We start from the raw sequence: 26,606 nt of genomic DNA, 5'->3' as shown, positions 1-26,606 counted from the left end.
ATGCTCGGCTTCTAAAAGCCCTGGCACATTCATTTGTCTCTTTCCTTCTCCCTCTGCCCTTCTCTCCCTTCCTCCCTCCCTCCCTCCCTCTCGATTCCAGCCTTTTAAGTGTCGCAGCTGCTTGAAGCCAGGCTGAGAGCCCGGCTGGCTGTGGCTGACTTTAATGGAGTGGCTAACCTGGGGACGGGGCTGGCAGGGCCCCCTTTCCCCAAGAGCTGCTGCTGCCGGCCTGAGGGAGGTGGGACAGGCCGTTCACCTCTGGCTGCCTGGGGACCTCCTGCCTGGAAGTGCCAAGGATGGTGATGAGCTGCCCTGGGGAACATCACGGTCTAAATGGCTCCCACAGCCCATCTCAGGCTAGCTAATGGCCTAAGAGGGGAGGGGAAGGGCCAGAGGCTGGGAGGGAGGATGCCGATAGGTTCCCTACGTGTGTGGTGTCAAAGTTTTTGAGAGCTTGTTCCTCATGTCGACAACAGGTGCCCATGCTAAAACAGATGCACCATCACAGTGCACTGGGAAATGAAGCCCAACCAAGTTCTGTAGATTTTCTTTTTGCAGGATTTATCAGAGACTTTGACATGCTAATACATAAGACCAAGCAGGGGACTGCAGCATTTCCCTAATGTGGGAACTAGCGCTTCTTAAAAAGTACTCTGGCAAGTTACTGCTTGGTAAAGATGGGGATGGGGAGACCATCTCATAGAAGGTCTAGAACTCTGGAGACCGCGGTGAAAAAAGCATGGCTTTGAGGTTGGGCGGCCTTGGGTTTGAGTCCTGACTTGGCTGCTTACTTGCTAGGCGATCGTAGGCATCACCTAACCTCTTTGGACGTTACTTTCCTTATCTTGAAAGTGGGGGTAATGGGGCGCCTCGGGGGCTCAGTCCGTTAAGCATCTGACTCAGGCTCAGGTCATGATCTTGCGGTTTGTGGGTTTGAGCCCCGCGTCGGGCTCAGAGTCTGCTTGGGATCCTCTGTCCTGCTCTCTGCCCCTCCCCACTCTCGTGCTCTCTCTCTCTCTCAAAATTAAATAAACATTAAGGAAACGTGGAAGTAATAATAGCACTTGCTTTGCAGACTTATGTTGAGGGCTGATTGATCATTTGTGTCAAGTGCTTTGCGCGATGCCAATCAAATTGAGCACTTGCTATGCGGAGCTGCTGTCTTCCCTCTCCTTGGATCCCAGGGCTCCTCCAGCTGGGCCAGACAGACCCTGTTCGCCCCCACCCACCATGTGGTGTCCCCACTGCAGGGCACTGTGGGGCTAGAGGGCAGACGCAGTGGGGGCAGGGAGCAGAGGCCTGAGGCCCCAGGGCATTGGATCCATCTCAAGGCTGGCATCCCAGGGAGGAGGGCCTGTGTGTGGAGAGGCTTGGAGGTGGGAACCCCCACGCCTGGGCTCGCCTCTGCTTGAGTGACTCTGTTAGACTCCCTGAGGCCTCTTAAGTGAATGTTCTGGTGCCAGATAAGACAGGGGGCGTGGGGGCGCTCTGATACCCGGCTCTTGGGGAGGACTCAGTGTCCTTCTGCATGGACAGACCCTTCCCTTCCTCGCTTGCAGGGAACTCTCTGCTTCTCCCCTTCCTTGGTCTCCTAACAGGGCCAGGGCGCATGTGGACACACAGAGGGAGTCATTGCCTAAGGATCTGGCTTGACCAGAAGTCTCGGGATGGGGGTGGGGGGTGGGCGTGCTGGCAAGGTCGGCCCTCCAACCCAGCAGGTCTGGTGCAAGAATGCAAGATTCCCCCCAGGCAGTGAGTGGGCAGTGAGTGGGCACAGCCTTGGCGTCCGCCAGCCTCTGGCGGCCAGCAGCTAGCTTAATTTGTACTCTCCTTTATTGTAGAAGAATTCCTGAATCCTGAGGTCACTGTTTCCCCCGGCCATCCCGGAACACCCTGCCAGGGTGATCCTGTAGCCTAGGTGGCTGCCTGGCTCGAGTTCAGCTACCAGTTCCCAGTTCCCAGTTCCCAGTTGGGGAACGGGAGCAGAGGGAGGAGACAGTGAACACCGACAGGGTCTAGGGGGCTGGGCTAGGTGGGGGCTGTGCCCCTGGGTCCCACCTAAGACTGGGGGGGAGCCTGTCCTTTGATTTGTTGGATACATGGTGTTTCTAAGATTTACTTTTAATAATTTTTAAAATGCTTATTTATGAAAGAGACAGCATGAGCAGGGGAGAGGCAGAGAGAGAGGGAGACACGGAATCCAAAGCAGCCTCATGGCTCTGAGCTGTCAGCATGGAGCCCCGACACAGGGCTGGAACCCACGAACCATGAGATCATAACCTGAGCTTAAGTCGGATGCCTAACGGACTGAGTACCCAGGCACCCCAGTAAGATTCACTTTAATCAAATGGTTTGGAAAGCACCGGTGGAGGTCTTCTCAGCCCCCCCAGCCCACCCCCTGCAGAGGAAGCACCTGCAGGCGTCTGTTCTCTGTTCTGTTCTAACTGCCTTCCCTGGCTGCCCTTTGAGGTCTGAGCAGCACCCCAGGTCCCCCTCGGCAGAGCTGACCTGCCCCCACCCCCAGCCGTCTCCGACTTTCTCCTCACTCCCCTGCATGCTTGCACATGCACGTGGGCACCTGGATTCACACCCACACACATACTTACACTCCCTCTCTTCTTTCCTAAGCTCAAGGGGGTGCCCACAACCCCACGCTGCCCCGCTCCTGGAGAGCCGCTAAGGATAGAGGATGGAGCTGGAAGGCCGATCTGGGTCCTCTCCCTTCGGGCCCACCCCCAGGGAAGGCTCACACCCGAAAACCCACTCCCAGGCTCCCCCTCCACCTATGCCCGCCTGTCCCCTTCTGTCCTCCAGGAAGCCCCTCCCAGGTTCCCGGCACCCTGCTCAACGCCAGGGGACCACAGAGGAACACAACACCTCCTTGCCCCCCAGGGTGGAGAGGAGGCGCCACAGGCAGTGTCATTCAGCAGCTGAGTGATCTGGGGCTGGGCCCGTTCCTTCTTTCGTTGTCTCTGACTTTCTCTGTAAAATGGGGTTCCTGTTATCCCAGGCCTCTAACTCATGATTCCAAGCCCTCCGAGTCTCAATCATTGGGGACGCTTGTTAAAGCCAGCCTCCTGACTCCCACCCCGGACCTGCTGCCTCTGACCTCAGAGTTGGGGGGGGTGTGTGTGCGGGGGGTGTGAATCTGCACTTTAGTGCACTCCCTGGCATGGTTCTGGCCCACGGGCGAGTCTGGGCACCGCTGGTATGAACTTCTTGCGGCAGTGGGGGCCGTATAGACCTGAGGGCTCTCCCTCCCCCCAGGAACACGTAGTTAATTCTGATCGGGACTGGGTGGTTAGGTAATACTCCATGGGGAGGGCGTGCCTTAACCGAGTTGTAGTACGTGGGCTGGGTGGTCCTAGGGATGGGGAAGGCACTCCAGGCAAGGGGGCAGTCTGGAGGTGGGGCTGGGGGTTTGTGCCCACGGTGTGTGTGTGGGAAGAGGGAAGCAGTAGCTGATATGTTGGAGAGGTGCCTGCCTGGGAAGGGTTAACCCCAAGCCGGACTAGGTCCTGTCCACTCAACTTCCACCTCCATCCTCTGAGGAAATGGGTTTTCCAGGAGCCTGGACTAGGTCAGCGATGACTCGTGGCTCTACATGCGTGGCGGGGGAAGTGACTCGGGCCCCAGCGGGGAGAAAGTGAGCCACGGGTCCCCTGTCCCTTGCCCCTCCTGCGTCTTGAGGATGGGCAGGAGCCAGACCTCCCTCTCTTGGGGCCAGCAGGGCCTGAGGGGGGGTGGGGGGATGTCGGCTTAGATGAACCCTGGACATCCGCTGCTCTGCCAGGGTCCTTGGGGACCTCGTGATGGTGGCCCCTATTGTGTCAAGCTGAGCTGGACCGTTCTGTTCTCTCTGTGTGTTTACGGAAGGCCTGAAGTCAAGGGCAGCTGGTCCAGAACGGGGGGAGGTCTCTCTTGAGGTTTGGCCCCCAGACCCCTCTCCCAGGCTGGAATTGTCTGCACTGCCGCTGATCTTGGCTGCACCCCCCCTCATTTTTCTCTCCTTTTTTTGGGGGGGGGTCTCCCAAAGGCAGCAGAGCATGCATCTCTCAGACCTTGGCCAGTGCCAGTTCTGCGGGGAGTTCTGCAGAGTGAGCCTGTGTCTTGGCTCCACCTGGAGTGATCTTAGATCGGACGGCCCCTCCCTAGCCTCAGTTTCCTGGTCTGTAAAATGGCAAAACAGCAGGACCAACCTCACACAGTGGCTCTGGGGATTTCGTGTGAGGGTGTAGATGACACCACTGCAGAAAGGGTGTGAGGAGTATTCGATGGCCGAGCTCTGTCCAGCTCTGCCAGTCCCCAGCTCCAGAGACCAGAGACCGGGGACAGGGTTCTGTCCACATGGTCTGTGCGGGGGTCCACGTAGGGGCCCCTCCCCTCCAAAGCACAGGACCCCTCCCTCCCAGGGTGGTGACCAGGGCATTCTGCAGCCCCACCGGAGGTGCTGGGAGAGTGGGGCCCCCATCGTGGGTGCTGCTGTGGGCTGCAGGGGGCGGCGGGTGTGTGTCCGGGGGCAGACGGTGGGGTTCCTCCTGGCCACGGGCAGTGGGGTGGGAGGGACAAGGGTGTGATGAGATGGGCAGTGGGCGGGGCTCTCTGTCGCGTCGAGTGGCGACGGGAAGGTGTGAAGTGGACGCGCCAGGCAGGGCCCTGCCCCTTCCTGGAACCTTCTCATTGTCCCCAGGTCCACTCTCCCATCTCCTCTGTCCTGTTCTGTGAACAGCCTCGGGGCCAGGCTGCAAGGACGGAGGTTTTCTGGGTGGGGTTTCAGTCCTCCCCATTGCACTCCCAGAAGGGAAGTTTCATGCGCTAAGAATTTCCCGTCAAGGTGCTCTGGAGGCTGAGCTGGCCAGGGCCACAAGGCAGGGGGCATGGAGGGTGGGAGGGGCGGAAGGAAGGCTGGGGGTTGACTTAGGGCCAGGCATTAGCCCGTCAGAAAGTACAGAGAGATATTTAGCTGACGCCTGTGGCACCTACCATGTGCACGGTCCTGTTCTAAGTCCTTTACAAGTAACAATTCATTTGCAGATGTGGACAGCGAGGCCCAGAGAGGGGGAGTAAGTAGCCTGAGGACACACAGCGAGTGAGCAGGAGAGCTGGAAGTTGAACCCAGGCAGTCTGGCTCCAGAGTCTTCTCCACTGCCCAAGAGTGGGTTAAAGGAAGCCAGGCAGATCCTCCCACTCAAATCCCAAAATGTCTGTGGGGACAACATTGTCCCTTTCGGAGTGGCTGTTGAAACAGCTAGGGTAGAGTAGAGATGAGCCCGGAAGTGTCAGGGTCATGCAGTTGGCCCCGTATCTGTGTGTGAGTCCCTTCCACGGTCCTCCACGGGGACGCAGCCTCGCTCATGCCCCTCCGGTGACTGGGAGTTCTCTTCTTTGTTGAGGGTGTTTTGCTCTCAAAGCTCAATCTGGGAGGGTCGATGCAATGTGGGTGATTCTGCCCTGTCCTGGGCCCCTGTCTACCAACGGTGGTAGCTCACTGTGAGCAGTTAGTGGGCCAGAGAGAGACATGGCTTTTGGCCAGCTCCGTCCTTGCTTGCTGTGTGATGTCAGGTAGCCATTGGTTCTCTCTGTGCCTGGAATCCAAATACCATAACATGGAGATTTTGGACCAAATTCATGCGTGATCTCTCAGCTATGAGTTCACAAGTATAAAGCCATGGTGACAGTGAGGGGGGCTGCCTGGAGGAGGTGACGTTTGGATCAGGGATCAGAGGTAAACAGCAACAGGGACTGTCAGGAAGAAAAGTAGAGGCATGCTCCTGTCTCCGGTGCTGGGCTGCCCCCTGCTGGTCTGAGGCAGCAGAAGGCAAGACGCCCAGAGAGACCACAAAGTGAAACCTGAAAAGCCACAAGCTGGGTTCACAGTGGCCTTTCCCTAAAACGCTTTCATATGTGTTAAAAAGAAATTTTTTAAAAAAGCTTCTTTGTTTTGAGAGAGAGTGCGTGCACGTGCACATGCCAGGAAAGAACAGAGAGGGAGAGAGAATTCCAGGCAGGCTCCGCGCTGTCAGTACAGAGCCTGATGCGGGGCTCAGACTTAGATCTTGGCCCTGAGCCGAAATCAAGAGTCGGAGGCTTAACCAACTAAGTCACCCAGATGCCTCTCATACGCGTCTTCTAAGGGGTCCTGTGATGCCATGGAGATGAGATGTGATGGCAAGGCCTAAAAATTAGGGTTCCATTATGCATGGTGGGACATAGGAGCCTGGCTCTAGTTAAGGGGGCCAGGTTAGTTCAGGGAAGGAGACAATGAGCTCCTACCGGGGCCACCTGTCCCTTAAATGCTACCCTCAAATACTCTGTCCAAAAGCCACCTCATCCTGGAAGCCCCCCTTGGCTTCTCCTAAACATAGACTCCTTGGGTGCACCCTGTTTTCCAGGCTTCCCTTTGTCTGGCTTGTGACAGATGATTGCACCTGCCGCCACAGCCATATGCAGAGACCCGTGCAATGAGCATGCCTGTCTGTGTCCGTCAGCGCCCAGCTCAGTCACCCGGCCTGCTGGCCAAGCCACCTGGCATCTCTCTGTGAGTGCCAGGCATGCAGGTTCCCCACCAGGCCTCACAGTGCTGACCAAGTGAGGAAAGCCCTGGCCTCTGGAGTAATCATGGGCAGGTTGTTTAACTCCTTGCTTCAGATTCCCTGTCTGTGTAATGGGCCAGCGATAGGGCCCACTCCACAAGGAGGAAGTGAGCATTAACACAGGCACAGGGGCTGCGGTGGGAAAGCACAGGCTGGCAGATTGGCTCTCGGCGAATGGAGGTCATGGGGGGTCAGAAGGGCCCACTCTACACTGGGGTGGAGCTGGGGGAAGCTGGGCCATACTGTCAGGGTCTCCCTGTCAGACTGGAAGACACAGCTGCTTTTCTGGTTGTTCAGGGTCCTGGGAACTGGCTCCCCCTGGTGGTCATGACAGGAAGCACCCTTTCCCTCTGTTGCCTGCAGAGGGCGCTGTGAGTGCGCTGTGCTTCACTCCACTTCCCTCACCCCTCCAAGTGCCCAGCCTTTGTCCAGCAAGCTCTGTGCACTTGGCCCTGTGCAGAGACGGACCAGGGGCTCCCCCGACAGCTGAGGAGGGAATGCACCGTCCCGCACCGCCTGGGGGCAGAGGAGGCCCCAGCCAACAGTGGGAAGCAAAGGAGGCCAGGACTGGCTGTAGAGGGAGTCGAGGAAGGTTTCCTGAAGGAGGTGTCCTCTGAGCTGGGTCTTGGGGATGATGGGGGGGGGGGGGCCGGAGGAGAGCCCGGAGGGCTCCGCCTCTCCTGCATCTCCTCCAGGCCTGGAGGGGCAGGGTGCCAGGGGTGGCCCAGGGGGTTCTCTGGAGCCTTCTCCACCTGATTCTAGCCAAGATTACCCATTCCTGCTAGGTCTGGAGGGAAGTACTATTAGCCCCATTTTCTGTGGCTTATACAGTCATGCAGCAAGTGAGAGGAGGAGCCAGGACTTGAACTGAGCTGGGCTCTGGATGCCGCTGCCCCTTGACGTTCAGCTTCCGGCAGCTCCGGGGAGGTCCACGGGCTGTGTCCACACGTGCTTCCCCACCTCCCATCCCAAACCCACCTGCACTGGCCTCCCCCTCTGCAGGGCTGGGCCAACCACCTTGCAGCTCTGGCCCCGGCTAATGCTCCTGGCCTCTTTCAGGTGGTGACTTCTCAGGGTGACTTTGGGGAGGAAGATGGCCGCCCAAGTGCTACTGCAGACGGCACTGGCTCTGCTCTTCCTGGTGCAAGGTAGGCTGTCTTGGAGCTGCCGTGGGACTCTTGTGATTTACACCAAAATGCCCCCATGTCTAGGACGGCTGCCAGCATATCCACTAACCCCTTTGGGCAGGCACAGGACTTTAGACACAGTTTAGCAAGTGGATGGTATCTTGCAGAAAAGGAGACCCCTTCTTTCTGGCAGATGCAGCCCCACAGTGCACAGCTTGAGATGGGGAACATGAATTGGGTTTTGGCCCCACTCACTTCTGCAGCCAGAATATCCTTGTGCAGTGCACAACCTGCACAACTGACTGTGGTAGACATGGCCTCATAAAGTATTTTATTGCCATAAAATTTTTATTTTTGTCTTTGGGGCACCTGGGTGGCTCCGTTGGTTAATGTCTGGTTCTTGATTTCAGCTCAGGTCATGATCTCATAGTTTGTGTGTTGGAGCCCCACGTCAGGCTCTACACTGACAGCTCAGAACCCTCATGGGACTGTCTCCCTCCTCCTCTCTGTCTGCCCCTCCCCTTGCTTGTGCTCACAAAATAAGTAAACATTAAAGATTTTTTTTTAACCTTTGTAATTATTATTAATTTTTAATTCTTTTCGTCATTTGTGAGCAGAGCACATTCACATTTTTGTAGACCTTGGAACGTGTGCAAGCCCCAGGCACCGGGTCCTGTATTCTGGGCCCGAGGCCTGCCCCCAACTATGCCCTGGCTGCTCCCTGCCGCAGAGCCCCGTCTGTAGTCTTTCTCTCCTCAGGTACCCGTGGCAGGAGCCCCCGCGAAGACTTTCGTTTCTGTGGCCAGAGGAACCAGACAGAGAAGAGTGGCCTCCACTACAAGCAGACATCAGACCTGCACATCTCCATCAAGAACTCGGAGGATGCCCTCACGATCCATGCCCCCTTCACCCCCGTCACCGGGGTTCCCCTGGCCTCCCGACCCTTCCCCGACCCCAGGGGCCTCTACCACTTCTGCCTCTACTGGAACCGCCATGCTGGGAAATTTCACCTTCGCTATGGCAAGACCGACTTCCTGCTGAGTGACCGAGCCTCTGGCCTCCTGTGCTTCCGGCACCAGAAGGAGAACCTGGCCCAGGGCCCCCCGCTGCTGGCCACCTCGGTCAGCTCCTGGTGGAGCCCCCAGAATTCCAGTCTGCCCAGTGCTGCTGGCTTCACCTTCTCCTTCCACGGTTAGGGGGCCTCGGGGCAGGAGGAACTGGGTCAGGGCTTAGCCTTGTTCCCAGGCAGTGGGGAACCACTGACGGTGTCTGAGCGGGGGAGGGGTGTGATCCGCGCTGTGCTTCAGGAAGCTTTGTGGGGAAGTAGGGGTGAAGGTAGAGGGGGCAAAGCCCCATACAGAGGCTGCAGGGAAGGTCCAGGTGAAGGAAGATGAGGCTTGATCAGGGTGGGAGCAGAGAGAACAGAAAGACGGGACTGGGTGTCGGGAGCCAGAGGCCACACAAGCCCCCACGCCCCCAACGTCGCTCCTGGGATGGGCCCTCTGGGCTCTAGTCGTGTGGGCAGCTGTGTCCCAGCCTTCTCTGCTGGGCTGGAGTTGCTGGAAGTCTCCATGTGGCAGAGCCCCCGCATGGCCAGCCTCTGGGTGACCTTGGGGGGGGCCACCCCATGTCTTAGAGCCTCAGTGTCATTTTCTGTAAAACGGGCTGGATGTCTTTAGAGTCATGTGAGGGTTAAGTGGGAGTTTGATGGGTGTGGCACCTCCGATAACAAGCCTTAGGCCCGTCCATCTGTCTGTCCTGTGCCCCAGATCCCCCCCAGAAGGCCTCCCACAATGCCTCGGTGGACATATGTGAGCTGAAAAGAGACCTTGAGCTGCTCAGCCAGCTTCTGAAGCACCCAGGGAAGACCTCGAGGAGGCCTTCATCCACCCCTGCCAGCCAGTAAGCGTGGACCCCAGACACGGATGTGGGCAGGGCTGAGACCTGGAGCAGGAGGCAGGATGAGGGGGGGCATCTCCTGGGGCTGGAATGTTCTCTTCATCTTTCCATCTCCTCCTGGAGGAAACGAAATACAGCCCTGAGGCCAAGCCCCTTACATGTGTAAAAACAAGCATCACACCCACCACCCCAGGACACACCCCCACGCCCTCTTCCCCACCAAGAAAGGAGACCTGATCGGCCCATTTGAGAGCTTGGCAGACTGAGGCGCAGAGTTGGGCAGGGCTCCTCCATGGCCGGGCAGAGCTGGGCCCGGAAGCCGGTGCTCAGGAGAGCCCCCTTTCCTGTTTGCTCTGATGTCCTGGCTTCCTCCCACCCCACCCCCACGCCCTGGCCTGTTCTCTCTCGTGCGCCAGCACCATCCGGCTGTCCCCCCCCCCCCCCCCCGCCTGCCTCTTTCCTGGGTATATGCCTAGTCTCCCCTTCTTGCTCCCTGCCTGCCTTGACCAACCTCCCCACCCCGTGTCCCCCTGCTAGGCAGCTGCGGAGCCTGGAGTCAAAGCTGACCTCTGTGAAGTTCACAGGGGACACGCTGTCCTTTGAGGAGGACCTGGTCAATGCCACAGTGTGGAGGCTCCAGCCCACGGCCAGCCTCCAGGACCTGCACATCCACTCCAGGCTCGAGGTCAGGAGACAGGGACCGGGCTGGCCGGGGCAGGAAACAGATGCGGAGGCATGAACACGCCCCTCCCCGGGCCTCTGGGAGCCACATGTGTGCTGGCAAGGAAGGTCTCAGGCCCAAGGAATCCCCTGTTAGTGACTACCCCGTGGCCGAGGATCCTTCCTGGCACAGCGGTGGGGACAGAGGTGGAGGGGACCGGCATCAAAGGCTCCTATGCGCTCCTCCCCCCACCAAACCCCATGAACAGAAGACCAGTCCCAAAGTGCCTGGGCATGCGCCTCGGTCTCAGACTGCCCTTGAGGGGGCCCGGTAGCTGGAGTCACCCCCACAGCCCTCATTCCTACCACCGGGGATGCCACACGCAGCATTGGCGTCTGAAGCCCAGACAGCACAATGCTGCGCGAACCCCCCTGGAGCCCTGGGCTCTAACCGCAAGGCTCCCCAGCCAGCGCTGGAGCCAAGGAAAGGAGGGCTTCCTGAAGGAGGCGGGCTTGGCGGTGGCAGCATCCAGGGAGGTGTTGAGGGTGGCATGTACGGGAGAGCTGGGAGCCCACGGCCAGCTGAGCCCCAGGGGGACTCTGGTCTGCAGAAGGAACAGAGCGAGATCCGGGAGTACTCCGTGCTGCTGCCGCGGGAGCTCTTCCAGAAGACCAAGGGCCGGAGGGGGGAGGCTGAAAAGAGGCTGCTCCTGGTGGACTTCAGCAGTCAAGCCCTGTTCCAGGTATGGGGCCCGCGTCCTCGCGCCCTCCCCCGGGGGAAAATCAGTTTCTGTCTGACGGGGAGGTGGAAGGTGGGCATAGAGCCAGGCCTCCTCGTCCACAAGCCAGAGCCTTTCCTTGTAAAGTCAGAAAATGGACCTTGATGTGCAAATCTCCCCCGGAGAAGGCTAAATTATGTTGTTTTCGCTACAGTGTAAATGACTACATGTGGAAGAATTGTTTACAGAGGGAGCCTCCGCATCTCAGAGCAGCATGTGGGAGTCTAGAGAAACCAGGGAACTCCTCGGCCCTTCTTCTCAGCCTTGAGCCCTCACCCCCTCCTCTCTTCCCCCATCCCATATCTCCAGGACAAGAATTCTAGCCAAGTCCTGGGTGAGAAGGTCTTGGGTATCGTTGTGCAGAACACCAAAGTAGCCAACCTCTCGGAGCCTGTGACGCTCACCTTCCAGCATCAGCCACAGCCGGTGAGTGGGAGCAAACCAGCCAAGGACACAAGGGTCCCTCCTTGTCTGCCCTGCCTTCTGAATCACTCGTCTTTAACAAAATGACCGGCTGGCTGAGGGCACCAGACAGTCAAGGGCAAATGGGGTGGTGGCCTGACGCTGACTTCCTCAGCCTGGCCCGGAAAGGAGCGCGCTGTGACGGGGTCCTCTATCCCTTCTTGTCCCGGCAGAAGAACGTGACTCTCCAGTGTGTATTCTGGGTTGAAGACCTGACGTGTGAGTGCGGAGGGCTCCCTGAACTGGGCAGGCATCTGGAAGAGAAAGCGGGTCCTGGAGGGTGGGGAGATGGGGTTAATCAAGGAGGGCTTCCTGGAGAAAGATGAGCTTTGAAGAAGGAATGATGGCAGACTAGATACTTGCAAAGACTTGGAGCAGTGATGCGGTTGTGGATTTCAGTGTGCGGGGGGATCCGGTAGGGGGACTGGGCTTAACGAGAGCCCCATGGAACCCCTATTCAGTGAGCAGCCTTGGGAGCTGGAGCGACGCGGGGTGTGAGACCATCAGGAGAGAGACACAGACGTCCTGCCTGTGCAACCACCTGACCTACTTTGCGGTGCTGATGGTGAGCAGTCCCCCTGCCCGGCAGCCACACCACAGGCTGGGGGCTTGCCTGTCTCCACATACGTGTCATTCATTCTTCACACCAACCCTGACGTGCCTCTTGCTGCTGCCCCATTGTAGAGATAAGGAAACCTAAGTTCAGAGAGGTGAAGCAATTTACCCAAGGTCACACAGCTAGTTAGTAAAAGAGCTGCCCTTTATTCCCAAATGTTGGTGCATGATAAAAATGCAGATTCCTGGCCTTGACCTAGAATTCTAACCCCATAGGCTGGGGCGGGGCCACGAATACATTTCCAGTGAGCCCTCGAGGGGACTGAGGCCCGTTGTGGGGGCTCTCACAACAGACTTCAGGGTCCCCAAGAGCACAGAAGTTTGTGTCCTAGGTTCACCCTCCCGGAATCTTGGGACCCCGCTTCTGAGGGATCGGAGTGGGCTCCCAGCTCTCGCTGGGTGTGGGGTGCTCACTCTCACAGGAGGCTCACTCCAGTGATGAGAAACCATGGGCGCCAGGCCGGAGAAGGGGTCCTCTAGTGAGGGTCTGTTGTGAGGAGGCACTGAACGAAAAGTGCAGACCCCTCCCCTGCCCCTTCCTAAGGATACACTCAGGGGGCCACACTCAGGTTGGGGTGGTGGTGGCTCATAGACGCCAGAGGCCCACCCGGGGAGCAGAGGCTGGCCTTTCCCCCCTGGGGCAAACCCTTAGAGTCGAGTTGGGGACACTGAGGCAGCCCTGGCCTGTCTTCTGGACCCAGGTGGCCTCTGTGGAGGTCGACGCCATACACAAGCACTACCTGACCCTCCTGTCCTATGTGGGCTGTGTCATCTCCGCTCTGGCCTGTGTCCTCACCATCGCTGCCTACCTCTGCTCCAGGTAAGGCCCGGCAGGGGGCGGTGAAGGGGGAGGGAGGCAGACCCTTCATTTTTTGACCTCATGGAGACCCATGCTGGGGATTGGCTTGGCTGTCCACAAAATGTGCCCGCGGCCGCAGGGGCCCTGGGAGGTGTGGTCAGCTGGCCCCTGGGGGCCACACTTCCACCTCAGGCCTGTGTGGTTGGGGAGACCCAGCACTTACAATCTTCATTATTTGCCAACATTGAAAATTGGGAGAATTAACATAAACATCTCGATTTCTGCCTTTGACTAATCAGAGGTGTCACCGCTGGGGGCACATAATAGTGTGATGGTGAGCTTCCCATGTGCTACACACTGTTCTCAGTGCTTTACATGCACAAAATCACTTCAGTACATCCAAGAGCCCTATGAAAGAGAGCTCAGAGAGGGTGAGTGACTTGCCTGAAGTCACACAGCAAGGAAGTGGCAGAGGCAGCCTTAAGCCCAGGCAGGCATCCCTGGGGCCCAGCTATCTGTACAGAACCCTCCCCCCCCAGGCATTTGAGTTTGACAAAGCCTACCCCATCCCCCAACGGGGGCTTCTGTCGGTTCACCACTGTTACTTGGGTGCCTTGAGTGGAAGGTGCCCCGTGGGAAGTGTTTGGTGGAGCAGAAAGCGCCTCCACCCCCGGCTGTGCGGATGGGTCCAGATTGTCAGTGCTGGGCTTGGCCTAATTTGAGGTCTGCCTGCAGTCAGAGCCCGGGCCCACTGGGGCAGAGGGCGGACACTCTAAATCCTGTGGGTGTGAGCACTGGGAGTGTGCTCGCTATTCTCCACCGGGAGGAAGGGAGGGTGCGCTGTGTGCACGCGTGTGCATCCATGACCGTGTCGTGTGGGGGCGGGGGCACAAGCCTCCCAGCATCTACTCATTAACCACAAAAGTGCCCAAGGACAAGGATGGGAAACTTCAGGGACTGAGCATCTTGTCTGTGCCAGACTTTATGCTGGGAGGGGGCTGCCCCCCCATTTCACAGACGAGTAAACTGAGGGCGAGGGGGAAGGGGCCGGCCCAAGTGTACCTGGAGTTGGGGTGGGTGGGCCAGGCTGTTGCGTTGTGCTCTCTGGAACACGTGGTGGATGGTGCCAGGCAGAGTGCAGTTGGCGGCGTGGGGACCTGGGGAGGAAAGGCCGATGGTGCCCTGGATCATCAGAGTGGGGCTGGGCTGCGCACACACACATCTGCAAACCTGAAGACAGACACACACACACACACACATTCACAGCCTCACAGATGCACGGTTGTGCAGACAGACAGGCAGACACAGAATCCGAAGACTCTCCCCTCCAGCGCTGGGAGTATCCAGCTGACTTGGGTGGCTGGGTTTGTCTCGCTGGCTCCGTCTGGCTAAACCTGTGCCTGAGGTCCCTGTGGCTGCTGGGCACACAGCAGGTGCATAGGGACACGTGGGGAATGAGCTGGCCGCAGCCACAGGAATGAGATAGGGTGTGTGTGTGTGTGTGTGTGTGTGTGTGTGTGTGTGTGTGTGTGTGCGCGTGTGTGTGTGTATGCATGCACCCTGGGAAGGCTGCCCCCACCTTCCCAAGCTGGCTGCCAGGGTGACCCTGCCTCCCCCTCACCCCCGTGCAGGAGGAAGACTCGGGATTACACCATCAAGGTGCACATGAACCTGCTGCTGGCTGTCTTCCTGCTAGACGTGAGCTTCCTGCTGAGCGAGCCCGTGGCCTTGACGGGCTCCGAGGCCGGCTGCCGTGCCAGTGCCATCTTCCTGCACTTCTCTCTGCTCGCCTGCCTCTCCTGGATGGGCCTCGAGGGCTACAACCTCTACCGACTCGTGGTTGAGGTCTTCGGCACCTATGTCCCTGGCTACTTGCTCAAGCTGAGCATCGTGGGCTGGGGTAAGCTGGTAGAGGATGCTGGTGGGCCCTCTAGACCTGCCTCTTCTACTTGGCAAAACACAGGTGCCCAGTTCTGCTTCTCTGCTTACTTCTCTGACTGTTCCCCTCACTGTTTCGTTTGCCCACATGCCCTCAGGGGATCTTTACCTTGGCTGTGGGTTAAGTTCCCCGTTAGGAAGATGAGATGGTAAGCACTGCCCCAAGAAACACATAGTCTCGACATTGCTCACTCTCTTAAAAGGGGGGTTTGCTGACATAGCCATCACTTATGGATGTGCAAGTTGTACACTGCTCAAAGGCACCGGGTTGGGGGTGTAATCCAGTCCTCCGCTCACTTAAATCACCCAGGCTGGAAGTGGCTCTGTCTGTGGGTCCTCTGAAGCTTTAGGTAACCCTGAAGATTTCCCCATAGCTCTGGCATTTGTCCTTGGCTGAGACAACCTAATTTACCTATGGCCCAGACCTCTCACTCAGGCCTGAAGGCCCAGGGACGCCTCACAAGTCCTTGGGATTTTGCACAGGCTCACCAACCTCCCCACATCCCTGACCCAACTTGCCGCTCCTGCGGTGTTTCTCATTTGGCCCTTTTTGGGTCACTGCTTTGATTTACATAAAAATCCTTCAGAGTTGGCTCTGTGTCAAGGCCCAGGTGTTTGGTGGTGGGAGACCACTTCTGGAGGGATCTCCATCTCCAGCCCATGGACAAGGTCAAGGCCCAGTACAGGCTCTGGAAGTCCTCCCCTCCAGGCCTCCCCCCCCCATGTCCTGACTGTCCCTCCTATCTCTCCTTGCGACGTCTCGCCCCTCAGCGGGGAAGCCCGGGCCCTTTCTCCCACGGCCGGGATGGTGAGGGGAACGCGGGGCTGGGGCTCTCTGTGGGAAGACCAGACTGGAGCGGGAAGGGGAGCGTCCGAAGGTCTTGCTGCAGGGCAGGGGAGGGTGGGAGATGGAACTCCGTGCTTTGCGGCCCTCAGGCTTCCCCGTCTTCCTGGTGACGCTGGTGGCACTAGTGGACATGAACAACTATGGCTCCATCATCCTGGCTGTGCACAGGACTCCGGAGAGTGTCATCTACCCCTCCATGTGAGTGGCTGTGGGCAGCGGGGACAGGCACAGGGGCCTTGGGGCGCGGAGGCCAGAGAGCGGCCTGGGCCACGGCCACGGTGGCCGGGAGGCTCCTGGGTGCCGGGCTGCTGACAGAGGACTTAAAGAGGAAATAACGCCCCCTGTGAGTCGGTGGTGTTGAAGGTGCTCCGCGGCGCGCTCAGGCTCGCTGTGGCTCGGGTCCATGGCCCCCAGGAAGCGTGGCCCTGCCTCGGCTCGTGCTGAGCCCCCACATCTGCGCCCACAGGTGCTGGATCCGGGACTCCATGGTCAGCCACGTCACCAACCTGGGCCTCTTCAGCCTGGTGTTTCTGTTCAACACCGCCATGCTGGGCACCATGGTGGGGCAGGTCCTGCGGCTGCGCCCGCACGCCCACAAGTGGCCCCACGTGCTGACGCTGCTGGGGCTCAGCCTGGTCCTCGGTCTGCCCTGGGCCCTGGTCTTCTTCTCCTTTGCTTCTGGCACCTTCCAGCTGGTCATCCTCTATTTCTTCAGCATCATCACCTCCTTCCAAGGTAGGCATGTAGAAGACCCCACCCCCTGGCCTGGGCAGGGTGCCCACGCGTGGAGCACAGGGTGGGGAAGATGTGCCCCAACCTGAAAGTTTCACTTCTCTGGGCCTCAGTCTTCCCATCCGGAGAATGGGGGCATCCTGGCTGTAGTTGACACGTCTTTATTGAGTACCTACTATGTGTAGGCCCTGTGCTAAGCCTGGAACTGGCTGGGTCAGGGCCTTCCTTCCATGGAGCTTGTCGCTGGTGGGAAAGACCAGGCATGACAGGCAAGCACACAGCCTTGTGAGGGGATCTCGGAGGCCAGGGCCGTAAGAGTGGGCGACATGAGGGACAGACCGTCTGTGCTGGGGTGGGGACAACTTTGGGGACAGTGGCCAGAGAGGCCTGTGTAGGAGGTATTTGAAGACAGCAGAAGGGTTCCGCCAGGGAGAGATCAAGGGCCTGTTACTCCGTGTGTGTTCCTCAGACCGTGGGCATCGGCACTGTGGGAGTCTTGCTAGCCATGGGGACTCCGCCCCCCTGGATGCGCTGGGTCAGGTCTGCGCTGTATCAGAAGCCCGGGGTCGGGTGTGCGTGTTGCGGGCTGAGGAGAGTGTGCCAGGCCGAGGGAGGGGCACGAGCAAAGGTCTTGAGGCTGGAATTTGGTTGTGTGTTGAAAGAATAGTGAGGGGGTACAGGGCTCAAGGGTACAGTGGTGGGGGGGCAGTGGGGAGGTGGTGAAGGGGGAGGAGCAGAGGAACTGGTCACGAGGGCCTGGGCTTGATGCCGCAGGGTCCCTCCTACCTGTACCCCTCTACCATCCCCCCCACTGATGACTGACAGATAGACACACACACACACGCACACCCCTGTGTTCTGGCCGAGAGGTGCTTAAATAGGCACACTCTGCAACCTGAACGGCACTGTTTAACTCCTGGCTCAGCCGAGTCCCCTGACCTCTCTGGGCCTCAGTTTCCTCATTTGTGACACAGAAGGGTAACCAATAGGCCTGGCCTCGTAAGAACCTTAGGAGAAGAATGTGGGATGGGGCCCAGGGAATCACACAGTGTCTGGTGCATAGTCGGGGCTCCCCGGGGTCCCATGGGTGCTGGCAGCCTGGGGAGGGAGAATGGGGAAGGCCAGGGCTGCCCACAGCCTGCTGAGCCCTGGGCCCTCTCTCTGCCCACAGGCTTCCTCATCTTTCTCTGGTACTGGTCCATGCGGCTGCAGGCCCAGAGCGGGCCCTCCCCGCTGAAGAGCAACTCGGACAGCGCCAGGCTCCCCATCAGCTCGGGCAGCACCTCGTCCAGCCGCATCTAAGCCACCAGCCACCTCCGGGAGCCACATGAGGAACCAGAGCTGCGGCCTCTCCCCACCGCCGCCCGCCGCCCCCCGGCCAGGACCGACACTTGAGGGTCAGCCGGAGACTCGAGAAGAAGGCCCAAGGACCTCAGAGTGAGGGGGCGGGTGCCCTTGGCAGCCAGACCCCCAGTCTGGGCCTTCTCAATTGGCCCACGGACTGCTTGGCTCTCAGGTCCAGCTCACAGGGGGCTCAGGAGTGGGACCGTCTCCTGCCGTCCTAGCTGGGGGCCGAAGACTGGTCTCAAGTCACTGCCACTGGGCCCCGCCCTCGTGGCTGGGGATGGGAGCCCTTATGGCCCCAAGGTCAGGGGCATGTGAGGCCTGGTGGCATCGTTGTCCCACAGGACAGGAATGGGCCGTTAGCTGTTCTGTCTCTGGCAGTCACCATGAGGACATGCGGTCGTCCTGCCATTTTAGCCTGAGAGTGGTACTCAGGGCACGTGGGTGGGTGGGGGCAGAGCTCTGAGCCAGACCCCTGGAGGAGGGGAGTGGGGCAGCGTCTCCTCTACCTCGGAGCCCAGGGCCCTCCATCACCCTCCCCATCCCTCCCCCTCCCTCCGCCCAGCCCCAGGGGGGCCCTGATCCCAATGCTGTATTTTGGGTTCTGGTTTCCAAGAGCTGCCTGATGGCCTGCTGTAAACCTCTGTCTACTGCACGGACTTTTGCCTGCCCTTGACTCAGGCTTCGTATAGACATTCTGGGCTGGGCTAGGTCTGTCTGTCCATCTGGGCCCTTCTAGAAGCTGCATCACCCTTGCTCACCACTGCCAAGCCCATCCCTCCTAGGGGCCCTCGGCCTCTCTCAAAGCCCACTTGTGGCCAGAACTGTGGGGCGCAGCGATGTGGACTTGTTTCTGCCCTGGCACCCCAGAAGACTAAGACATGTCTCCCCTGGTGACTGTGGCCTAGAGCCCAGTGCGCTCCTAATGGGTTGGAGCTCCAGGCATGGGGTTAGCGGAGCCATCGTTTCTTGCTGGGGATCCGGGAAGACTTCCTGTAGGAGGCAGCATTTGATCTGGATCTCAGTCTTAAAGACGGGGAAGCCTTTCTTTTTTAAGTACTATGTCATTTGTCTTTTGAATCTAAAGAAATAGATGTTTGTTGTAGAGAATTTGGAAACTGTACAGGAGGACACAGAAGAAAATAAAAATCAGCTCTTGTTACCACTTAACAAACCACTGTAAACAGTTTGGGGCACTTTCCTCTGAGCTTCCTTCTGTGCTTCTAGTAAGAGTCACTGATACAAAGACCCTGGGCCCATCAGGAAATGGGAATGAGAGAAGAAGGCTGTCTGGGCCACCTGATGGTCCTTATTCACGGGGCCGGAGGGCCTTGGACAGCAGGGCTGCTGTTCTCGGATGGACATGACCAGGTTTGCGTGTTGAGACATTGCTCTGGTGTGAGAAATGGACGGACGTGGCCAGAAGGTGAATGCTGGCCAGGCCTGGCCAGGAGCCCATCTGGAGCCACGGGGACAAGCATGGGAGTGGCCGCAAGAGAAACTGCAGGCCCATTTGCCCAGAGTTTTGGGGGTCCCGTGGCTCTGTACATGGCTCCAGGGCAGTCCCCAGCCCCAGTGGGGCCTAGGAGGGGTAGCCTTCACCCTGGCCCAGCCCAGCCACCTTTTGCCACTTTCCTAGCCCCCTGGTCCCATCTTTCCAGGTGTGCTGGATGCTCTGGGTTGCTCCTTCTGGGCGCTTCTTTACAAACAGGCATTTGTAAGCCCTTCTGAGGCCCTGGCACCAGGATGGGTTTCCAGCAAGTCCACATTTCACAAAGCCCTTGTGCGCTTTATCTCCTCACCTGGATGCAGCTGGGAGGGGGCGGATGGGCCCAGTGGTTCCCGTCTGTCCCTAAGCCTTCCCTGCAGAGGAAGGGCCTGGGGCTCTCTGCCAGATTCCCACCTGTCACCCACGCTCCATGAGTCACCCCGACATCCTTTCCCCCAACCCCGAGCTGGGCCCTCTGGACTGAATCCTGTCTAGACACTGTGTGGAAGGAAGGGGGAGGGCCGGGGGGGGGGTTCCTCAGACCCCTGAGGTGGAGCACATCTAACTCTGGCCCTGAAGTAGGGGATGCTGGTGATGATGCACCTTCTCAGTGGGATGCTCTCCAACTTTGAACTTGCCAGTGACCGTGGGACCATGCCAAGGGCCCTGGCCTCATCCCCACGGCTTCCCTAGAGCCCCCAGAGCTGGGGCCTGAGCGGTCAGCCCCTCCCCTTCCCTCACGCTGCTCCCCGTGTGTGTTTGCTGCCCCCACTTCCTGTCTGGGCCACCCGTGACCGGGCAATATGACAGTAATTGTGCAGTACTGACAACCGTGTCAGAAGATAGTGACAGTGGCCACGCCTCCAGGCCTGGACAATTCCACATGCACGGTGTCATGAGTTCTCTGCATGTCTTGTGAGAGGCTCAGGGCCGCAGACAGCTCGCCCGCACTCCCCCAGCCAGGAGGTGGCCAGGACAGAGGTATGCCCAGGCCCGACCAACCCCAGAGCCCATGCTCCTGCCCACCCGGCCCACGTCTCCTGTTATCCAGTCTGGTGGGGCGGGCCGTTGCTGGGGCCTACAGGGCTGGCTCTCTTCTGCTCCCAGGGCCCCGGCAGGCATGGCCTTGCCCCTGGTCTTGTTCAAGCCATAAGCAGGAGTGAAGGAGCCTGAACACCATCCCAGGCTGCTACAGGTCTGCAAGCCCCGCATGCTCTCTGCGCAGCCCTTACTGTATCTTTTTTTAAAAAATGTTTATGTCTTTATTTTATTTTGAGAGACAGAGAGTAAGCAGGGGAGGGTCAGAGAGAGAGAGAGGGAGACACAGAATCTTAAGCAGGCTCCAGGCTCTGAGCTGTCAGCACAGAGCCCGATGCGGGGCTTGAACCCACGAACCGTGAGATCATGACCTAAGCCGAAGTCAGACGCTTAACTGTTGGAGCCACTCAGGTGCCCCCCGTTACTGTGTTTCCTTACAGAGGAGGGAACGAGCTCAGAGAGGCCCCAGCTTGTGAGAGGAGGGTCTGCGCTAGCTGTGCCTGACTGCAAAGCCAGTGCCCGTCACCAGGCCCAGGGGTCTGCTTGGGTGTGGAGCCTCTGCGGCCGCCGGACACGAACTTCACAGCACCCAGCAGAGTCCCCAGGCGCATGCATTCATCGCCCCCCCTGCAGGCGGTCGCCGAGCTGAGACAGGAGTGCTCGCCTGGCCCCACTCTCACCTTTCACAACCCAACCGTCGGGGCCATGGAGCAGGAAGGTCTAGAAAGAGGCCACAGGAAGTCGTGACGCTGCGTGGGGGCAGGGTGGGGGAGGCAGGCCACACAGCAGAGCCCGGGGCCAGAGGGACACACGGACACAGGCTCCCGCCAGCGTGGACAAGGCTGGCCAAGGATGGTGACAGCCAGGACCCTGGGCATCCTGTTTCTCCCACTCCTCCTGCTCCGGGCCTCAGGTGAGCCGCTGGCTCCTCAGTCCCACTTCCCGAGCCTGGGAGACCGAGGGATAGGGGCCGGGAAGGGGGCACGGGTCTGGGTGTCTGGAGCACGTCTGTCCAACGTTAGCACCTTCTCCCACCTCGTCCCGAGTTGGGTGTCATCGTGATAAACCTGGTCAGCGCTGGGTCTCAGGTGCCCCCCTCCCTCCCCTCCTCTGGGCTGTGGCTTCCTGATGGGCCCGGCTCTGGGCCACAAGTGGGCCCTGGACACCCTCTTATCCCGCTGGCCTCTGAGCTCCCGGGGGAGGGGCCGGGCGCTGTGGAGGCGGAGGCTCGCCCCATGCCCTCACCGCCCCATGCCCTCACCGGCTCCCCTCTCCCTGGCCCGCAATGGCCTCCTAGTCTCCAGTTGGCCAAGCTGGGAACAAGGCTTCCCGCCCCTCACCCGCCGTCAGCCTGGCACACGCGGCGGCGCCCCAGACCAGTTTCAGGACCCCAGGCCAGGCCCTTGCTGTCCTCGCTCGCTCCCGGGAGCGCTGAGCCCACCCCGGCCCACCTGGCCAGCCCCCGCTTGCCCTCCTTGGTGCCCTGTGATGTCCGCCGTGACCCTCTCAGGCAGAAGGTGTGCTGCAGCTCAGTGCCCCATGTGCCCCCACCCGTTAGCTCCTAGTATCGTTATTTTAAAAGTTTATTTATTTTGGCGGGGGGAGGAGAGGGGAGGAGAGGGGAGGAGAGGAGAGAGAGCCAAGCGGGCTCTGTGCTGACAGCACAGAGCCCGAGGCAGGGGTGCGATCCCAGAAGCGTGGATCACAGCCTGAGCGGAAAGCAAGAGTCAGACGCTTAATTGGCCGAGCCCCCCAGGCGCCCCATCCTCCGGTTCTGCTCTTGATTCAGTGAGCGGCCTGCATGCCTGTCCCCTTACATGCCTGCCCAGCACGAGGTCATGCGGCTTTCACGGGGTCATAGGGTCATATGGATCAAGCTCTTTGGGCTTCAGAGAACTTTCTCTTCAAATGTTGGGTTATTCGGCAAAGTACAAAGTGTAGCCGTCAGCTTGAAAAGGGGGGAATGACGGTGCTGTCCGCCCGGCGGAGCTGGCATCAGGCCACACGCTCGTCAGATCAATTAACTCAATAACCAGTGGTGGCTAGTGTCCGGTCTCAGCATCATGAAGACCCCGGGCCCTTCACAAAAGCCATAACTACACTGGTTGGGGCTTCAGGGCTCCCCACAGGGACTGAATTTATTCCGTGGTGATGGGGGTTATTCTGTGGTGATGCGAGTTATTTTGTGGTGATGGGGGTTATTTTGTGGTGATGGGGGTTATTCCGTGGTGATGCGGGTTATTCTGTGGTCATGCGGGTTATTCTGTGGTGATGCGAGTTATTCTGTGGTGATGCGAGTTATTCTGTGGTGATGGGGGTTATTCCATGGTGGTGGGGGTTATTCCGTGGTGATGCGGGTTATTATGTGGTGATGGGGATTATTCCCTGGTGATGTGGGTTATTCCATGGTGATGGGGGTACTCCAGTTTGGGCAAAGGGTCAGCCATTTGAATAGTGTGAGGAGGTCTGTGAGGCTTATATGTTTACGTGTAAAGGTGAGTCTCCTTTTTTTGTGGATATTTACGGGTCACTCACCACCGTCTGCTCATTGACTCATTCATGCGATAAACACTGATGGTGACTTCTTCGCAGGACCAAGCCCTGAGCGGCCGGGGCTGGGCTGTGGCAGAGAAAAGCAGTCGTCAGGTGGTGACCTGTAGGGAGGGGCCACCACCACCCTCTGACTTCCGGCCTGCTTCCCCCTTGACCGTTGATTGAGTGGTCCCTGGAGGCCAGCTTCTGGGCCACATCGGGTGGGGAAGCGTCGTGTAGGTCTGGAGGCGGGGGCTGGCACCGTCCCCCACAGGCCTGGGTCAGGCTCTCTCTGTCTGGACTGAACGCTTCCAATGCCTTCAAAAAATAATCACGGAAAAAGATGTTTAATCATCTTTTCTGCATTTGCCAAAATCGTCACGTACACGACTGCGCTGATGTTTTGAGGCAGGCCGGGAGGGGGCTCTGTTAACACCCGCGGGGTGCCCAGCACCCACGTAACCCCTGGGGCACACAGATGTCTAGGATTACAGGGAGAATGGCACCCCCACTTCCTTCCCCTCTCTTCTCTCTTCCTCTCCCTCTTTTCCCCTCTTTTCTCTCTCTCTTCCTCCTTAATTTAAAAAGCAACGTTGGGGCGCCTGGGTGGCTTAGTCGGTTAAGCGACCGACTGCCGGCTCAGGTCAGGATCTCACGGTTGGGGAGGTTGGGGAGGTCGTGCCCCGTGTTAGGCTCTGTGCTGACAGCTCAGAGCCTGGAGCCTGTTTCGGATTCTGTGTCTCCCTCTCTCTCTGCCCCTCCCCCATTTGCACTCTCTCTCTCAAAAATAAGGATAAAAAATTTTTTTAATAAAATAAAAAGCAAATGTAGATCATATTATAGACATGCTCATCAAGTATTTGCTTCTTCCCATTAAACGGTGTCATGAATATTTTTACAATCTAACAGAAAATTAAAGTTTCTTTATAGGCTACTTAAAACACTGTCACCATAGATCTGATTATTACAAAATCCACTCTAAAATGTAATTTTCTAAAGTTTATTTATTTATTTTGAGAGAGAGACAGCTCAAGTAGGGGAGGGTCAGAGAGAGAAGGAGAGAGAGAGAATCCCAAGCAGACTTTGTGCTGTCAGTGCAGAGCCTGATGCAGGGCTCAAACTCATGAACCGTGAGATCACAACCTGAGCCGAAATGAAGAGTTGGATGCTTAACTGGCTGAGCCAACCAAGCTCCCCTAAAATGTAATTTTTAAAGCCCCACATTACTCTAACTTTGGTCTGCCATTATCTGTATCTCTATCTTAAAAATTAACTTGTTTCTTCTATTGCTAAAGTCATATTGCGTGTGATTTCTTGGAAAAAAAAAAACCCACACACCAGAGAAGGGGATAAGAAATGAAAAGTAAATGTCCCTCTGGCTACCTCACCCTTAGCACCGCACATCTCAAAGGTAGCCCTCCTTAACCGTTCCTGGTGTGCCCATTGGAAAGGCCAACGTGTGCAGATTAAGACACCCCCACAAATGGACAGAGGGTACCACAATGCAGTTCAGAGGGAAAAAACATACAAATAGATGTTCCCACTCCCTCTTAAGTTGAAACAAAAATGTAATTTTACTCCTCAGGTTGACAAAGGCTTGCAGGTTTGGTGAAGTCTAGGATTATGAACACGTGGGTCAATAGCCACTCTGCTGCATGGAGAAATAGGCGCATCCCCTTTAGCAGGAAATTTGGTAACACCTACCAATTTTTAAAAGCTCATACATTTTGACCCAGAGATTCCTATGATAGCAATGTTTTCTATGAATTCTTAACACAAGCTGACAAAGATGTAAGCAGTGTTGTTTAAAATAGGGAAGAAAAAAAAAGAGCAGCAAAGCCCACCAGCCACACTCACCTCGTGGACCAGTGTGCAAGTGTATAGAGAGAGACGGGTTGGTAGGTGCTGATGCTGAAAGCTCTTCGACATATATTGCCAAGCGATCCCATTCATGTACATTTTTAAATGATTTATATCGCAACACTTGCCTACGTATAGGAAATTTCCGCAAGGTTGTGCAGTAAATTGCTAAGGGTCTTGAGCTCTGGAGTGTGACCTGGGAGCTGTGGGGAGTTTTACTTTTCATTTTATGCTCTTGTGTATGGTTTAATTTATTTTTTTATTCAAAAAATTTTTAATGTTTATTTATTTTTGAAAGAGAGACAGACAGAGTGCAAGCGGGGGAGGGGCAGAGAGAGAGGGAGACGCAGAATCTGAAGCAGAGGCTCTGGACTCTGAGCTGTCAGCGCAGAGGCTCTGGACTCTGAGCTGTCAGCACAGGGCCCAGTGCGGGGCTCGAACTCACGGACCATGAGATCATGACCTGAGCCCAAGTCGGATGCTTTACCAACTGAGCTGCCCAGGTGCCCCTGTACGTTTTAATTAAAAAAAAAAAAAAGAAAGAAAGAAAACAAACTTCTGGGTGTATTAATTTTGTTGAGAGATAGGTAAATATGTGCACATATACATACATCCAACATAAATACACAAATACATAAATAGTTGGGTTTACAATGAAATTCTCACCTCCTGGAATAAGTAATACTGGCTCTCTGAACAGCTATGATGAGCGATACCCTTTATGTATTTGAACTCTAATCCTTCCCAAACTCACAAGGTAGGTATTATTAGTCCCATTTAGCTGATGAGAAGATGGAGCCACAGAGGGTTTAAGGAAGTTTAAACATAAACATAAAAGTCCCAGAGGCCACACAGCAAGTAAGTGACTCAAAGCTTCCATTCCATCCCACTGCCCGGTGAAAGGGGAACTCAGCTAGAAGTCACAGAAGCTGGTCTGACATCCCAGAGCTGCCCTTCCCCCCCACCCCACCCCACCCCACCCCACCCCCATTAGCTTGTGACCTCCCTCAAGTCACTGAGTCCCAGGGGCTCTCAGTTTGCTGTGTTCTCTCTCTACCCCAAGAGGTAGCCTGTGTGGGTTGTAATGAGAATGTAGGAGAATAAGGCAAACTAGGACAGAATATGCCCAAGAGTTATACCATTAGGCCACAGTTGCAAGGGCTTTGGAATGTGTGATATGGAACAACTGAGGAAAGCCCAGCAGACTCCCTGGTGGAGGTGGTAAAAGGTAATAGGAACCATGTGCCAAGCCCTTTGTACACACTCTCCCCAAAGCCTGCCACTGGCCCTGCGAGGTGGGGGTAGTATCTCCTCTTGCCTGGGAAACTGAGGCCCAGAGAGAGGGAGTCCTGCTCAGGTGCACAGAGCTGGTGTAGGTGGCTGGAGCTGGAATTGCAGCCCACATTACCAGAACCTGGGGCCTGAACATCTTACCCTCTACCTCTTGCCCTTGCTGCCTCCCTACCCAGAGCATTCACACCCTCTGCATCCCTCCTTCAGGTATGAAAACTTCTAGGAACGTGGAGCAACCAAGGAATGTCTGCCTGGGGCTCATCAACGAGGGCAAGTATGAATCCTTCCACCTGGGGAACACAGCTGACTGCTTCACAAAGTGCAGGCAGTCAGGGAATGAGCCCTGTGACCCAGAAAGCTTACAGAGGTAAGGGGGGGCCCCCTGAGCTACAGCAGGAATCTGGGGCTCCTTCAAGGGTGGAAGGGGGGCTGGCTGTTAGGAAGAGACAGAGCTATCAGCCCCACGGCTCCAGAAAATGATGCACCCACCTCACCTTTCCACCCTGTTGTTTGACACCCACATGCCCTCCAATCTACTCACTGAGACCAGGGGATGTAGGGGTGAATCAGCCCCTGTCCCTACATTGTGGAGGGCCAGA

General features: G+C 57.4%; 2 protein-coding genes across 7 annotated transcripts in view; both read left to right on the top strand.

The window, feature by feature from the left end:
• Positions 1-18,964, top strand: part of ADGRG1 (adhesion G protein-coupled receptor G1) — a 37,919-nt gene extending 18,955 nt beyond the window's left edge. For 2 of the 3 annotated variants that reach the window (XM_039232653.1, XM_039232654.1), the window contains 13 exons: positions 7,653-7,741; positions 8,480-8,911; positions 9,490-9,622; positions 10,157-10,304; positions 10,891-11,022; positions 11,368-11,484; positions 11,694-11,739; positions 11,982-12,085; positions 12,837-12,955; positions 14,566-14,834; positions 15,809-15,917; positions 16,186-16,454; positions 17,623-18,964. In XM_039232653.1, the coding sequence (XP_039088584.1) occupies positions 7,687-7,741; positions 8,480-8,911; positions 9,490-9,622; positions 10,157-10,304; positions 10,891-11,022; positions 11,368-11,484; positions 11,694-11,739; positions 11,982-12,085; positions 12,837-12,955; positions 14,566-14,834; positions 15,809-15,917; positions 16,186-16,454; positions 17,623-17,753 (2,064 nt within the window). In that variant the 5' untranslated portion in view covers positions 7,653-7,686 and the 3' untranslated portion in view covers positions 17,754-18,964. Of the gene's footprint in view, positions 1-6,458; positions 6,589-7,652; positions 7,742-8,479; positions 8,912-9,489; positions 9,623-10,156; positions 10,305-10,890; positions 11,023-11,367; positions 11,485-11,693; positions 11,740-11,981; positions 12,086-12,836; positions 12,956-14,565; positions 14,835-15,808; positions 15,918-16,185; positions 16,455-17,622 lie in introns of those variants that run through there. The other variant, XM_039232655.1, reaches the window with a different exon arrangement.
• A 2,136-nt stretch (positions 18,965-21,100) lies between these two features.
• The window catches only part of ADGRG3 (adhesion G protein-coupled receptor G3), a 28,857-nt gene continuing 23,351 nt past the window's right edge, over positions 21,101-26,606 (top strand). For all 4 annotated transcript variants that reach the window (XM_039232639.1, XM_039232638.1, XM_039232637.1 and 1 more), the window contains exons 1-2: positions 21,101-21,235; positions 26,215-26,374. In XM_039232639.1, coding sequence (XP_039088570.1) covers positions 21,175-21,235; positions 26,215-26,374 — 221 coding nt within the window. In that variant the 5' untranslated portion in view covers positions 21,101-21,174. The remainder of the gene's footprint in view (positions 21,236-26,214; positions 26,375-26,606) is intronic.

This window comes from Hyaena hyaena, unplaced genomic scaffold (assembly GCF_003009895.1).
Source record: "Hyaena hyaena isolate Hyena2069 unplaced genomic scaffold, ASM300989v1 scaffold_68, whole genome shotgun sequence".
Lineage (NCBI taxonomy): Eukaryota > Metazoa > Chordata > Mammalia > Carnivora > Hyaenidae > Hyaena > Hyaena hyaena.
Note: the sequence above shows the minus strand (reverse complement) of the source record. Positions and strands in the feature narration are given on the sequence as shown.